Raw genomic sequence first — 16,976 nt, 5'->3', positions numbered from 1 at the left:
TTGATGAGTTTAGGGTAGGAAGCAGTCAGTGAAACCCCTAGAGATAGAGCAAGATGGAAAGCACACTGTGTAGAAATGCCTATAGAAAAATTTTATCTTTCTCCTTTTAGTTTTTCTTATCATATCACATACATTTCAATAAATCATATGTGATTTATCTTTTCTGGCTCCCTTTCACACTCTTACTATCACTTTTTTTACTATTCTTCCAAATTCTACACTGATAGTCTTATCCCAAGGGTAATTGCTTTTAGGAAATATTGGCATGGCATCATAAGTTCTTTGGAGAAATGTTGTTTCAGGTTAACTAGAAAGTACCAAAGAGAAAGCATAATAAGGAGTTCTGTAGGGTTAAGGAAGGATAGACACTGTTCAAATTGATTTTGAGAGAACTGATAAAATAGACATATTCATATATATTTCATATTTTACATATATATAATATTCTAGCCCATAAGGTATGGATATTAAATTATGCCCTAAACTGTAATTTTTAACATAATAGACGTTAAAACTATATTTGCTGCTTTTGCAGTCAAGTGACACTTTTTTGCTTTTAATTCTTCAGTGGCACCTTCAATAGGTACTGCATAAATGAGATCATGACTTTTATATCTTTGAATGGTCTGTGTGTGCTCTTAATAAGATCTCTTTCTTTTTCTGAGCAAAAAATCATTCAGAAAAAAAAAAAAACATTTACTAGGTTTACTTTTACATCCAAGTTTGGTTTCTTTTCACATGTTGATTTGACTTAATATCTACTTCTAGTGTGTCAGTAGCAAAAGGAATAAAAAATTATTTAGGATGCCACCACATTTATGGAAAAAATATCAGAGAGAAATATATTCCAGTGCTAAATCATCTTTTGTCTTTGTCAAACATGTAGACGTAAAAGAAAATGTAAAAATTATTCACAGAGATTGACATTCCATGGGCAAAATACAGTTTCTCATTCCGTGGTTTATTTTTTTTCCTCAAGCAAATGCAGTGGCAGACGCAGGGGCAGTATGTCACAGTGACCTTGTACTTTATGATGTTATCTCCCCTGAACTTTATTATTTTATTACTGTAAACTCAGTTCTCGATGGCAGTTTTCTATTTACTAAAATGTAGGAGCTTCATATTCTGTTTTTTTTTGACCTATTATTATTAAGAAGTTAACTTCAATTTTTTAAAATTTAGGAAACATGCATGTCAACTGTACCATCAGCCACTAACAATGAAATACAGTAATACAAAAGTTAACTAAGGTATAAACATGCAAAAGGGTAAGTCTCCCTGAGATCATAAAATGATGTTATTTTCTGTTCAGCAGTTCATGTTACTGCTGTTCATGCTAATTAATTAAAGGAGCTGTTGCAGTAATGTGCAAACAGGGAATCTGAGAAACCGAGTGGGTTTTTAGGTCTCCAAGTGAAGTTAAGTCAATCTGGGCGCAGGCAATCAAATGTAATGAAATCACTTGTCAGTGCTAAGCTTGCAAAAACTGTGAAGTTTGACTAGGGAGTAAAAGGATTATAATTAGATTTCCAATAGGATAATAACTAAATGGCAGAAAGCAGTAAAAAGAAATATTACTTTGTTAGCTAATGGTACTGCTGTTCAGTTTTAGTTTTTATCAGCACACTTGTAGTTGCGCTAATTTAATTTGGTTTTATCAGCAAAAATGCACTACGCAAATGGCACTTGAATGTCGTTTGCAAAAAATCATTGATCTGAAGTTGCACTTAATGACACCCAGTATGTTTATTTTATGTGAAACAGGGATTGGTTGATAAGATGGTTGATGTACTATCTTGCAGGCCCTCAACTGTGTTATAGGAATCCGGATGCAGTGACATTAGCACAAATGCTTCACCAAATCCTTCATCTCTAGAGATAATGGACATAACCATTGGAGTAGTATGTATACATGTGTGATCACCAGAAAACATTCTGTAGGAGATGCTATGGTAAACTCCAAAAATACAAAAGATATAGATATCCTTTTATGGAAACTTGGTCTATGCATATTATCTTCTCTGTCAAACAACATTCAAAGCATAAAAGACATGAAATAACTAAGCTGAAGAGATGCATTATATATACATAAGACATTACATATAATGCATTGTGTGTATTATAAGTAATGAATTATATATAATGCATCATATATATATTATATGTACTGCATTATATATATATACACAATATATGTATAGTGTACATATATAATCTTATAAGATTTCTGGTACATGTGCAGTTTGTCTGCACTAAAACCCATGTGGAAATTACCATAAAACTGGATATGACTTTTTGCTTCCAGGAGTGGGCCATGTAACATTTTTCCAAGTGCTTTTTAAATTCTTAAGGAGATGTCATAGTGGAATCAATTAAATTTCAAAGTGAGAGTAGTAAGTGAATGATAGATTTCTATCTAACAGCGCTATTGACAATTGAAAGAGAAAGCACTTTACTGATGCTGGAATTGTGGAGATGAATTTTGGAAATGGCATTATATTGTCATATATGAACTGACCCTCATAATTACAGGAAATGATCTTTCAAGTTAAAAAATAGGTTTCGGCCGGGCACGGTGTCTCAAGCCTGTAATCCCAGCACTTTGGGAGGCAGGTGGATCACGAGGTCAAGATATCGAGACCATCCTGGTCAACATGGTGAAACCCCGTCTCTACTAAAAATCCAAAAAATTAGCTGGGCATGGTGGCGAGTGCCTGTAATCCCAGCTACTCAGGAGGCTGAGGCGGGAGAACTGCCTGAACCCAGGAGGTGGAGGTTGCGGTGAGCCGAAATCACGCCATTGCACTCCAGCCTGGGTAACAAGAGCGAAATTCTATTTCAAAAAAAAAAAATAGGTTTCAAGGGAGATGGAAAAGATGAAAACAATATCAAAATAAGTCGTAAAAAAGAACTATAATTCACAAAACGAAAATTGTTAGGAAGAATCGAAAATCAATGGCTAACCTTGTATTTCATGTTTTCCAAGCATTACACAATTTTCTGAATTTCTTAGATACATTCAAAAGTACTGTTTTCATTATTTTATAAATAATAGGCAAAATCATTGGGATTTTTAGGTGATTATTAGACCTGATTTGGTAAACTCTATTTAAGATTAGTTCTGACGATATTTTAGGCACCTATTTTCCTGGCTAAAAGAATAAAACATTTTTGCTAAAAACTTTTCTTGATTAAATTGTGATTCTACTGTCATATTAACACAAGACATTAACTCTAGTTTTTCATAAGGTGATAAGAGGGAATTTATCATTTACAGTGCTTAAATGTGCTAAGAGAGGGGATAATGTACATTTTTTCCATATTTATCATATTTACATGGAAGCTTATTTAATGTAATGTAAAAGACATCCAATGAAGCATTATTAACCTACCATATTTTACCATATATAGACAATGTCAAACACAAATACTAGACAATGAAATTTTTAATTTGGAAAAAAAAATCAATTTCATTGCTTTAAAATAAATTCCATCTCAGTCATTTTAAGATTTCTCTAATTCTCTCATATTCAGCAATTAAAAACTTGTAGAACTTTTTAAAGGTATGCACAGTGAAAACAATTATTAAATGTGTCCTTTCCTAAGTATAATATGCAAAAGCCATTCTTGGTAGACTTCATAAAAAATCTGGAAACGAAGGGTGGAACTACCTTTTGCTTATATCACCTAATTGACTGCCCACGAATAAAATATCACTATTTGTTATATGGAAATGAAATAACTTCAAGACAATTCAAAAGCTCGTATTTCTCTCACAGTTAAGAAAAATGTTACTAGTATGAACTAAAGGTATCATATAAATTAAACAATCAGTAATAAATTGGAGGTACAGGGTTAAAGGATAATAAAGATAAAACTCACTAGTGGTGTATTCGGATTATCCTCTCCAGTTTCAAAGCTGACCTTAAACTCACTCAAAGCAGGGCACAATCAAGTTCGATGTTCCTTAAAGACTATGTCTATATTTGTGTGTCACTGATTCAGAAGGGATCAAACGCTTTAGGCTATTCATCTCAACCATGGGGCCGGTATATCATGGCAACCTCAAATACCAGGGCTACAACTAGTGGAACACTTCTTAATGAATTATCTGTGATGAATTGGTTGGGCAAACATTGAATCCCATTCGAATTGGTTTTGCTCATATAGACACAGCCTTTAAGAGGAGGGACTAAAAAAGGCAAGCAAAAAATGGATAAGAAACAGCAAAAGCTTCGTTGAATGAGGTAAGCATGCATGTTTTTACACCTAACATTGTTAGTGCATTAGTTAGGTCTACCCAGCTGCAACAGAATCAGGCATCACTAGAGCATCCATGAGTGCTAACGTTTATGGTTTTATAAGGATGACTTGTAAAATTACATGTAAAACAATTTATGAAGCTACCACATAAAATGGTGACCCTCAGATGAACCCAAATGGATATTTTGGTCACATCCAGTTCTGTTGCCTTTATGTAGATCCATTCATCACACAGTAGAAAAGCACTGATTAATTCCAGCAAGCAACATACACATAGTTGTCTTCATTTTTCAAAGTTAGGAAATTGTTTTCTCATGGAAGGGTTCTTTTTTTATTAGAGTGAAGCATTTTATCACAATAAATGTGAAAATAAATGTAATCTGCATGCAAAAGACTAGAAGTGCATTGGAATCACACTGGGAAATTTTCAGTGGTCACATTTAACTCATATTTTTATGTGCTTTTGTACTCCAGTGAGACTCTATATTGATTAGTTTCATGTTTTTTTACTACTAAATAATGTCAAATATTTTTGAAGATGTAAGCATTCGTGACAACATGTAAATCACTAATTATAAGTCGTGTTCTGTTTATCATACTTAAGTGGCTGCTAAGTTTAATATCAAAATTTAAAAGATAAAAAAAATGTGTCTGAAAAACCTTTAAAATTTTGATAGATTACAATGATTGTATCTGTGGCTTTTACGAACAGTAGAGTGGTGAAATTACAAAAATACCTTATGGTATTGTGCACTTTTAACAGGTACGTTACATTCACATTTATGCATTTTTAGAATATGCCTGGCATACAAATGTGCATTCTTTTTACAGCTAAATGTATTTGCTCACATTGTATATATAAAATTATTAGTCCCTATGTAACCATGGTTATTGGGGTTTCAAAGCTATAAAGTATTTTTTCTCAAAAAACTGCAAATTGCTTCCATTGTCATAAAGTAAGAAGTGTTAAAACATACTTATTTTGTGTAGATAAAGAGCATCATCACAGGAGCTCATCCCCCTTCATCCCCAGGGGTTACATATTAAGCAGTTATAGAAAGAAGTTTGCAATTGACTGTACCTTGCATGGCAGCACTATCATGAGGTGTCCCATTGTTTTCTATTTCAATATCTGGAATTCCAGTATCTGAAATAAGTGACATGCAAGATTAAGGTACAATTAGGTGGTTTCTGATTCCACTTAAAAGGGAAAACTCCAGTAAAACTCTACTGGCTTACTGGAGTTGGTCCTATAGATGACATAAGACCTTGGGTGGCATTTTTGTTTGTTGTATGTCTGTTCATTTTTAATGGTAGGAGGGAGAATTATAAACAACTGTAGCTGAATTTTACAATGGAGTCTATATTTCTAGGTATATTACAAATACTCCTATTTTTTTATTCTGTAAAAATAAATCTTAGGGAAATAGTCTATCCATTAAATCCCTCTAAGGCTATCAGGTTAACTTGCCCCCATCCCCACGGTGTATTTTTCATTTGTAAGATGTGATAGATGATATTATCTATTTTATATATATATATATATATATATATATATATATATACACACACACACATATGTATATGTACATACACATACACATACATATAGTGTAATATATATACAGATATATATACTATATAATATAGATATCTATGATATATATACACACACATATATAGTGTACAAATATATATATATATACACACACACACAAATATATATACTGTATGTATAGTAAGTAAAAGTGAATACCAAAATACTCATCATGGTTTATGTTCTTTATGCAGTACTGGCTCTAGGGGCAAATGTTTTATGATTGTGCTTTTCAGGTAAAAGCTAATAATTTTGATGTAAAAAGGTTCTGTTTGTGTACATATTTACTTGAAATTGGGTTTGAGTGAGATGAAACAATGTTATGTGGCCTCAGAATTACAAATGGAATCAGAAAAGTTTGGAATTAAGGGATTTCATAATTCAAGCACCTCCTTTTACAGAATCTGCAGGGATTTACTTAGAACAGGTTTCTTCAGCCCAGTACTTCTTAAGCATGGCAACACTGATGCAATCTGCATTAAAGGAACAAGCACTGTATAGATAATCAAAATGCAGTTCGCCAAGCATCAGCATATTCTAACATGAGTGGACCTAATGCAGCTACACTTTAGGTGCAGGGTGGTTATAAGCGTAATTGCTTCTACTGCAAAAGTCAGTAGGATTTCTTATTATTCCAAGGCTATTTGTATCTCCCAAACAGTGATTATTTTGACTGAGTTTAATTCATACCTAAAACACTTGGCCTCAAATTGATTTTTAATCATTCCTGGACAAAATACGTCTGTGTTTCCCTCTCTCCCTTCCTTTCTTCCTGCCTTCCTCTCTTTTTTTTTTCCTTCTTCTATTTTTTCTTAAATCATTTTTGCTTTGTTTACCTTGAGTGTGAAAGTCCAAATCAGATGTTACCTTTTAACATCCTCAGGCCACTGTCACTAGTGGTGGTTTGCTTAAGTGCCTGCTCCACTTGCTCCCGGCGCTTTGATTCAAATTCCAAGGCTTCCTGCAGTTTTCTCTTGTTTTTTTTCTCCTTCTTCAGGCGCTTTTGCATGGTAGCTGAAATGTAAAAAGGTAGTTTGCAAAGATTTGACCAATGAAATAGGGATGCCAGTTTTGGTGAATTATAAAACACAGATGCAGGGATAGATATAGAGAGATATGGAAATGTTTCACTTGACATATAATCAGCATTCTTTTTGTCCTAATTTTTATTAGGCTGGTTTAAAGAATACTTTATTTATTGTAGTTCAATCACACAACTGACTTCTATTTTCATGTTTTCAGACTGTATGTTCTGTAATACACGTGCATTTGTATAATGGTGGCAGTGGTGGTAAAGAATTGTCTTCTATTTTGACTCTCTATGCATTTAATGATTCATTAAACATTTTCTAATTCTCTTAAAGAGATATTCTTATTAATCAGGTTGCTTATTACTATTCATATTTCAAAATACAAAAGTCCTGAAAATATCTATTAGGTTGAAAAATATAATCTTTAAAACTGAAAATGGAAAGTGTCCATTTCTCTGAAATGTTACCAGTTGTAAAGGCAAATATCTATCTGTTTAATATGCATATCATCAGTCTCTCTCTCTCTCTCTCTGCATCTCTCTTGCTCTTTCTCTGTATATGTATGTACAGTCATAGGCTGCATAACGATTTTTCAGTCAATGATGGATAGCATATACAATGGTGGTTCCATAAGATTATAATGGAGCTGAAAATCCCTATCACCTAGTGACATTGTAATCATCCTAATGTCCTAGTGCAATGCATTACTAGTGGGTATGTGGTGATGCTGGTGTAAATAAATCCACTGTGCTGCCAATCATATAAACAACAAACTTTCAAGTAAGAAAAACACTTATATCTCAATTTTATAGATGAAGAACCTGAGTCCTTGACAGATCAAGAAATTTACCCAAAACAACATAGCTACTAGTTTTCAAAGCATGAAGACCAAAGATCACATAGGTATTTGTTTCAAAGCCTAAGGACCATATAGTTGGCTAGGGGACCATGGTAGGTGACCTCCAAGGTTTCTGTATGATTGTGTGATTTTAATTTGTATGATTTTAAGTGTTTAATCTGCAGAGAATATTGTTGTATAAGTGTGTTTAATCCAAGTAACACAGTCTGACTAGTAACCAAAAAAGAATTAGGTAGAAAGTTTTTCTAAGTATGGAACATTGCTTTCTTCAATTGGAATAAATAAGTTATAGGAATTATTTTAATATGTACATAGTTTTATATGTAGTTATCTGTATTTTTATATATGTAGTTACATATATTTTTCATACATAATATAAATAATATACATTCATATCACACACACACAGATGAACACAGTATTTTTACTATATTTTTGGAGAGATGTTACTTTGTAATCATAATATCAATTTCCCCTCTGTCTTTTCCATCATGTGACTTTAGGCAAAGAGTAAACTCTTTGTCATAAAAAGTAGGGTATACTGGGTATGAGATCTTTAAGGAAGTATAAAGAAACTTTAATAATTATCTAGAACAACTATTGTAATGGGGAGAATACTGAGATTCGGAGAGATTAAGTACATAGTTTTTATAAATCGATAAAGATAACAGAGTAGTTTTCCATAATTATGATAGTCATTACATATAAAATGCTGAAAAAAGTGCTGGGCTACATAGTAGACACTTGCTAAGCATTAACCCTAGTAGTATTAGTAGTCATTATAATAACAGTAGTAGTAATAATGATAGTAATAGTGTTAGTGGTATCATTATTATTATATTATGATAAACGCTAAATTTATTAAATACAAATACTCCCCAGAAAATTTGACAATAGATACAGTATTATACCTGCCATGTCTAAAGAATTTTTAAAGGACAATAGATATGAATTATAAATACAGACCTGATGGGTCTATAAAAAGTCAGTGAACAGAAATCAAAGTAAATAGATCCCTAAAAGTTACAAGCCAATTTTACCGTATGTAGCAGATTTTCATAAGCCAATTTAAGAATCTTATTATGTTCAACATATAATTTTTTGGATTTTTAGTATTAAGAAACTCTCGACTAAAGAAATGTAAATTATGACTGTTAATCATAGTAGTCTATTTTGCATACCAAATATCAGAAATATATCAATTTCTCCAAAGTTTAAAAAGATCGTTTAGTCTTTGCTTTGTAGTATTTAATGAATCTGACAAGTTAAGCAAAATAGGTTTAATTATTTTTAAATGCAAAGACTAAATTTCCATTTTGAATGAAACCAGTGATTCCTAGGCCCTAAGGAACATATATAGTATGTTTTCCATCTTATAAAACAAATTTCTTAGTAAAATATGCTACTTTCAATTAGTATAAAGTTAGTAGATTTCATGTAACTGTATTCATCGTTCTTTGTTCAGGAAGTTATATTTAGATTATGGATTTTCACTTCCTTTCTTTTCCTGTCTTTTCCACTCTAACTCTTTGCTAATTTTAGGTTTTGTGACCCTTCCACAGAAGAGTAAGCAGGGAAGGGAAAGAAGCTGAAATTCATAAATGCCATCTTTACTGCAGTTTAGTATTTTATGACAAATATCGGGAAGATGTAGAAATTATTGACTAAAGTGAGGTTTTTAACTTTCTGTGATTTTGATATAAACTAATCTCATTTATTCATTACTATAGATAATCAAGTGGCTACCCCTAGTTGGAAAGTTAATTCTATTTGTGAACAATTCTGAATTTCTTCATTCTTTCCCTTTTGTCTCCATCCCAACTTCTGCTACTCTAATTCAGTCCTCTTCATCACTGCCTGGATGACAGCAATCTCTTTTTGCATATTTTTTATTTAGTTTTACATGTACTCCCCCAATCTATTCCCAGCATGGTAGTGATCAATCCAATTGAAATCAGCAAAACACACTGACATGTGTGTACCTATGCAACTATCTTGCATGTTCGCACATGTACCCCAAAACCTAAAATGCAATAAAAAAAATCAAATCATTCCGCTGCTTATCTTTTAATGCTTCACATCACCTAGAGGATAAAGTCCAAACTTTTACATGGTTAAAATTGTCCTTCATAATTCAGCTTCTACTCCCAACTTTCTCCATCGTGTCCCACTAATCACTTCAAAAACCTCAAAGACATTATAATAAATTGTATTTAGTTATCCATGTGTGAAGTTTCCTGTGCTCAAGGCTTTGCTAACTGATACCTCTGCCTAGAATGCCCAAATCACTCAGGTTTACACAAGCTTTTTTGTTTTTGCCTTCTGGTCTTTCAACATTCAGATTCAGACGGTAGCATCAGGAAGACTTTAACCACCATCAGCAAACTAAACTAACTACCCAATCTCTGTATAATCATATTGACTGGGCATGATTGCTTTTGCCACTTTCTTTTCAAAGTAAACGGTTGCACTAGCTCTCTGAAACATAAATCCCTAAAAAACACGGACTGTTCTTCTAATTCATGTTATAATCCCAAAATCTAACACTGTGCCTGGCAAAGAGTAAACATTTCATATATAAGGAATTGCTAGATTATCTATATTCAGGTGAACTTTATGAAATTGTGAGATAATAATAAAATATTCATGTTTCCAAATCTACAACTGGCCCAAAGTGCAGACATAATTCATTTTCTTTTAGTATAAGAGAGATGGCACAATTTCTTAGGTTTTGGCTTATACCTAGTACCTAATTCTTAGCTTATCATTGTTTCTTCAGTAATTCCAAGATATCTCAAAGAATATTTCTATTAGTGTTGAAAATACATCCGAAATAATATTCACTCTCTAATTGAACTTGTAAAACTTACTTCTGCTTTGAAGCTCAACTGCAAGTTGTCTTTCAAGGTTTTCTCTAATTTCTCTCTCTCTATAGAGCTCAAGTCGTAGGTCCTTCTTTTCTTGTTGTATCTGCTTCTCCTGGATGCGAGCATTATCCAAAGCCACTTTCAGTAGACCCTGTCAAAGTACAGGAAATGACATGCAGTTCATCTTATCTGTTTTAACTTATCAAATATAAAATAATATATGTAGGTGCTAATGTCTTGTATTACATTTATTTTGTTTATAGAAATATTGTTGACCTGAATGTTGGTCAACAGAGTCTCCACGGAGGACAGATTATCAGCAAAAATGAATGGTCCAGGGAATCCAGCGGGCAATGCTTGCCCAGGAGTCAGCTGTATCTTGTCCAAGGGTGACTTCATTATTGGAATTTGAACTGGTACCTCTTCTGCAAAAACAAAATTAGTATCAGAAGGTTCACAGAATAAAAGATCAAAAGTCTCACTAGGACACCTCTACTAGGCATATACAAAGATTTTGTTTATATAATTAATGATTGACAGTCTCATAATTAGTACTCATATTCTCCAGCTGCCTCTAATTTCAGAAGACAAGTATTTAAGTAAAGAACTTGTTAAAATGAAACAATGCTTATGGCTAAAGAGGTATAAAACCAGAAGAAAAAAACTTAAGATACATACAATTGACATTTGCGTTTATGAATATCTATAAATTAAATATTCAGATCACTTCTTGGAAAAATATAAGCAACATTTTATCTTTTCCCTCTAAACCTATTAATCTAGCAATCAATTTATTTATCTTGATTAACAGCTTTACTGAAGCATAACTTACATACAATAAAATTCGCCTATTTTACGTATACACTTTATTTTTAGTAAATTACCAGAGTTGTCCAATCATTACCACAAATCTATCTTAGAACAGCTCAATTCCCCCAGAAAGACTCCTCATGTCCATTTACAGTTAATCTTCTTTTCTACCTCAGCCCCTAGAACCCGTTAATGTGCTTTATCTCCAAAAGTTTGCCTTTTCTGAATGTTTCATATAAATAGAATCCTACAGTACATGGTCTTTTGTGTCTGGCTTCTTTCTCTTAGCATGTTTTTTAAACTTATCCATGTTGTGGCAGGTATCAGTGGTTTATTTTATTGCTTAGTAGTATTTCATTTCAGGAATATTCTACCTTGTGTTTAAATATTTTCTAGTTGATGAATATTTGGATTGTTTCCAGTGTTACTTCTTATTTCATGAACTATTCCTTATCAGAAAATACCAAGTTATATCTATTACAAGTTATATCTATTCTCCCCTTCTATTTTATGTTGTATTCTTCAACATTCTCATTACTCAATAAAGAGATATGAGTAGAAATTTTGTTTATAAATGTTTTATATTTGCTTCAAACAGATACACCTTATTATAAAGGGAATCCCCTCCTACTTTGAGAAGCTTGAATCCTTGGTTATTCTAGCTGACAATCTTTCATATGACCTGTATGAATTTGATAAATTTTCCTCTGTAACTGCATATGTAAAAAGAAATTGCCAAAGAGAGATAATCTTGGGATGTTAACAAAACAAATTCAGCTACTCTTAATTGGGTACAACCCCAGTGCATGTTGGGGTGAATCATAGCACCTCAAACAGTTACTCTGCTCGCTGGAGTTTCTCTGCTCACTGGAGTCTCTTAATTTCAGTAAGAGGGCATAGGCAAAGTTTGAAAAATATACATCTGTCTGGTCAGAAAAAAATTTCAGCGACTCCATATATTCTGAGACTCGCTCAAGAAAAAAAGACTTGGCTTGAATCTAGACATAACCAATTTCACATGGTTTGGAAACAAACAAAAAAATGTCCATTGGTTCCGGTTCCTGTAGATATGGAATATGGATTTGTCATGTATTAAGACTTCATTTTTCAACTGTAAGCAGTCTACATACATAGTGCGCACAGTCTTGAACCCCACTGATTTCACAGTTTTCGTTTGCTGTGGAATTTCTTGTGTGCAAAGTTGGGCCATCCGTTTGTGGGAAACTTCAGTGAGATTACGCAGTACCATCTCCGAATAAAAGACTCTTAATATATATAACCTTTAATTTTTTTATTTTTTCAAACCAATAGGAATTTTAACAATGCTAAATGATTATATTAGAGTCAACAGTTTCACACTGCTTGAATCCAAATATTAGCATATTTGTTTATTGACCTTAAATAATTCAATAAAATGCATAAACTATACCATTAATTTTCTTTAGCACAGAAAGCTATAATGAGTAACTGAGGGAATGTGTTCTTTTTCCGGGTCCACAAGGGCACGTAGTTTTAAGGGCAAGAACTTCCCAGCGCCATGCCCCCCTCCCTTCTCTCTCTATCCGGGAAATTTAACGGTTTAAGTTTTGCAGGTGCGGGAAGAAACAAAAAGTCAATCACTCCAGCGGAAGTTCTAAGGAACTCCTTTCATTGGCCAGGGGTCTTAGAGAAGGTGGGGATTCTTCCCAGGTTAAAAGTCCTTTCTTCTACACCCCTTCAGACTCCATGTTTGGGTCCCCTTCCTCGAACACTCCCTTGTGGAAGCCATCTTTCTCTCTCCTGGATTTTCCCTCTGGAGTCCCCTTCCACACTCTCTCATGGACGCCTGTCTTTCCCTCCTAAACTCTATCTCTCTCTATTCCCTTCCACTCAGTGTGGAAGCTGCTTTCCTCTCCTGAATTCCATCTTTCTGGATTCTCTCACTCAGTGTGAGAGTTAGCTGTTTCTTTCTCTCTCCTTCTCCTGTTTTGTTCTCTCTCTCTCTCTCTCTCAATAAATCACTTTATACAAACACTTTTGAGTCCAGCATTTACTGGGCACTGCGCGGTGGTCCCCTCTCTCATTCTTGGGAGGGCAGGAGACCAAGAACTGGAGAAATGTCTTCTCAGGGGAACTGAGGGGGCTCCCCTGAACCCCAACATAACTTCCCAGGAATTACTTTTTAGTAAAACTTTAAAAACAATATTTTGTTCCCAGATGCAAGTGTTTTCTACAACTTACTTGTAGTTTATTTTCATACTCTTTAGTTACATAAATCTGAATATTTAAAAATTAACCCTATACTCTTATAAGACATTTACATTTTCTGGTAAAGTCAGTAGTAGGTTTAGAAGAGGTAAATTATTCCAGAGAGAATCAGCACATTATCACAAATTCTGTGACCTTATTCAGCTTATATGGTTTCGTCTGAAGTATTCTCTCATAAAAGCACTATTAAAACATGTCTTAGGCAGCACCTCTAATGTTTCTAAGGTACATTTCTCAATAACTAACCACACAGTGTTATGCTTCATTTGCATTGTTTGATGTCTATATTTAAGTAATATTTTTTCTTCTTAATGTGAGTGCATTAAGTGGATGGAATGACTTTATGATGATGATATATCAACATCTATAATAGCTGGAAAGGTTCTGTACGTTTATATTGAGGCTTATAAATCTTTAAGTATTAATTTATATAGCTGGGAAAGCTACTATTATAAAATGAAGTGCTACACAGTTAGAACATTGACTTCCTGCTGATTCGGAGACAACATAATCATTTCCCTGAATAAATGCTTTGTGTCAAGGATAGAGTTCTTAAAATAATGAATTCATTGGTACATATCACCTACACATATGTATAACCTCAGTGGCGAGACTCTGAGGGTCACTTTACAAACAAGATACCTGAAAAGGAAAGCAATACATTCAGTATGCATAAAACAAAATTATAACTACATTAAATTTATTGGAAGTCTTCTATTTGAAGATGAAAAAAATGCCATTAAATTGGCTGAAAGGAAAATTACTATTGATGGTGAAGACAGGTAGCATGGTCTATGGTTTGTAATGTTGCTATACAGTAAATTGGAGTTTCAAAATAGTATTACTCTTCTTTAAAGAGATAGACACAGCTGAATCAGGTGCTGCTTGCTGCAGTGAGGATCAAATACAAAAGGAATCATATTTCATCAGACCTAGTCAACACCAGGAAAATAAATAGAAATATAAGAGGTATGCAGGCAATGATTCATTTTGATAATCTGGCCCAAGAGAGACACATAGAGACAGCACACGGATCTAAGCTTCTATCAAAAGACAAATAGGACACAGAGGGTGGGAACTGGGATGACAGTGTAGCAGAGGTCACATCGATTTTCAGCAGCAGTTTTAACATGGATGAGATAACCCTGGACTCTATTTGGCCCATTGTTCATATCCCACCTGTCCTACAAGCAATAAATTTCCTAGTCCTAGAAAAAGGGCCGTAAAGAAGAAGGATTCTCCTTATGACTTCTTATGATTAAGTTTCTGTGCTAACCAAACATGCTTTTCAGACCAAGGTCACATTGCATGTTAAGGTCCATCATAGCCCCCAAACTAGTAGAAGTGTATTATCTTTTAGTGTATGCAAGAGGAAGCTGTCAAACTATTCATCAGATGTTTTTCCTTTTTAACTCCTTTGCTACAAAATGAATGGTAAATGCATTAGATCAGTTTCAATCTTGTAATGTTTTCACATCTGAACAGCATCTAAATTTTGCTCAGAATTTAAATAAGTGCAGTTATGTAGGAATGTACTAGGTAGGGTTGAAAAATCCTAATTGGCAATACAGTTTTAAATGGGCAAGTACTAGAAACACAGAATACTGGTTAAATAAGAGCGTCTCTTTCTAACCCCAGGAAAAAGGGCTTTGATTACTTTAATTTAAAAGGCTGATATTCAAAATGTACATATCAAAACCTTTATCAGCACATAGAACATAATAGTATAAACCGCAAAGTAAAGATAGGAGAACTGCTATCTATTCAAGGACATGAGTGACTTCTCCAGTTATTGAAGCAATGTGGAAACCACTTTTATTAACCCTATTTGTTAAAACCTGCCATACTTCATAGTAGCACTAGGGAATCCACTTAGTAAATAAGCTCTTCATTTTAATTTCTTTCTTAGATCCCAGATGAACAGATATAAAAATTGACAAGAACTTTTGTGGAAAAAAGATAAATACATATAGTGAATGCTCAAAATAGAAAAATAACCCAGAAAATTAAGTTCAGGCTGCTAGAGACTCTCTACGTGACTCCAGTGCTTATTTTCCCACTTTTTCATGTAGTTAAGTGCTTCTTCTTTCCTCTGGGCTTTAAGGATTGACATACAGGAATATAAACTTAGCCGATTAACCCAGCAGTAGAAAAATGTAGCTACCTGCCAGGTCATCAGTTTTATTCTTCAACAAGAAAATTATACTTTATTATTTTATTTGAGAACTTTTCTCTAAAGACAGTGGTCCCAAGGGACTCTTTTTTGTCAATGTTATTATTATTACATTCAGGACAAGCAAGACACCTGCTTCCCTCTAACAAACTGAGGAACAATTACAGCAATAAAATGACCAACTGCTGTGTAATGTGACTTGCGTGGATATAAGGAAGGTTACATAACTTCAATGACTCCTCAAGTGCTGCCATCATCTAATGTGGAAAAGAAAAGCTTGATCCCCAAATTGTTGTATTTCTTTAAGGAAATGAAATAAAAATAATGCAGATAAATGAAAACAGAAAGCTGGTACCAAAGAAATAAAGGGCTACCAGCCTGAGAAAGTGACACAGATACTCTAATACCAATTATGCCTATTTGCTGTGGATCCTTAGATTAGCAATTTCACACAACAAGATCCTTTATAAATTATGTATTAGAATTCAATCATCTTTCAGGCAAAGTATTATTCCAATAACAAATATTATGTCCAGTGAAACGTTTGGAAGAAGTATGGTACCTAGTTCTTGTCATTAAGGTGTGGATACATTATTTAGGAAAGAAAGTGGACACTTAAGATTGAATCTTGTTCATGTGGCATAGAGTGTTATTTGCCTCCAAGAGTTCAAATGAGAGATCACTGTAGTTTAGAATGAACCCTCAAAGTAATCTATTCACTCTCTAGCTGAAAGACATTCCCATTGCCCTTAGAATAAAGCCCCACAGAACTTCCACATGATATTAGGTGTTCTAACAAGAAAAGGTTCATTGCTGCAATTGGTGTTGACAAAAACTGGTCTAAACAATATTTAACAATTTTCCTTAAAGCTAGGATTGCTAGGTACATTACAGAGTGCTCAGTGGAATTTGAATTTCAGATAAAGAGAAAATCATTGTTTAATATAGTTATGCCCAAAATATTCCATGGGACATCTTTAGACTACAAATTTATTTCTCATTTATCTAAAACTCATATTTCACAGGGCACAGTTTTCCTTTTTTTTTAACTTCCTAAATCTTTTAAAGCAGGACATCTCAGACCCCATTTCACAAATCACCCCAAAGAACTTACTCATGTAACCAAATG

At 33.6% G+C, this 16,976-nt stretch overlaps 1 protein-coding gene across 13 annotated transcripts in view; it reads right to left on the bottom strand.

Moving 5' to 3' along the window:
* DACH2 (dachshund family transcription factor 2) overlaps positions 1-16,976 on the bottom strand; it is a 647,423-nt gene that overhangs the window by 10,551 nt on the left and 619,896 nt on the right. For 7 of the 13 annotated variants that reach the window (XM_035288191.3, XM_002763051.6, XM_078363418.1 and 4 more), the window contains 4 exons: positions 10,894-11,042; positions 10,621-10,768; positions 6,728-6,874; positions 5,345-5,410 (listed from right to left, as the gene is read on the bottom strand). In XM_035288191.3, coding sequence (XP_035144082.1) covers positions 5,345-5,410; positions 6,728-6,874; positions 10,621-10,768; positions 10,894-11,042 — 510 coding nt within the window. Of the gene's footprint in view, positions 1-5,344; positions 5,411-6,727; positions 6,875-10,620; positions 10,769-10,863; positions 11,043-16,976 lie in introns of all 13 variants that reach the window. The other 6 variants (XM_035288190.3, XM_008989565.4, XM_078363417.1 and 3 more) reach the window with 1 other exon arrangement.

This window comes from Callithrix jacchus, chromosome X (genome assembly GCF_049354715.1).
Source record: "Callithrix jacchus isolate 240 chromosome X, calJac240_pri, whole genome shotgun sequence".
Lineage (NCBI taxonomy): Eukaryota > Metazoa > Chordata > Mammalia > Primates > Cebidae > Callithrix > Callithrix jacchus.
Note: the sequence above shows the minus strand (reverse complement) of the source record. Positions and strands in the feature narration are given on the sequence as shown.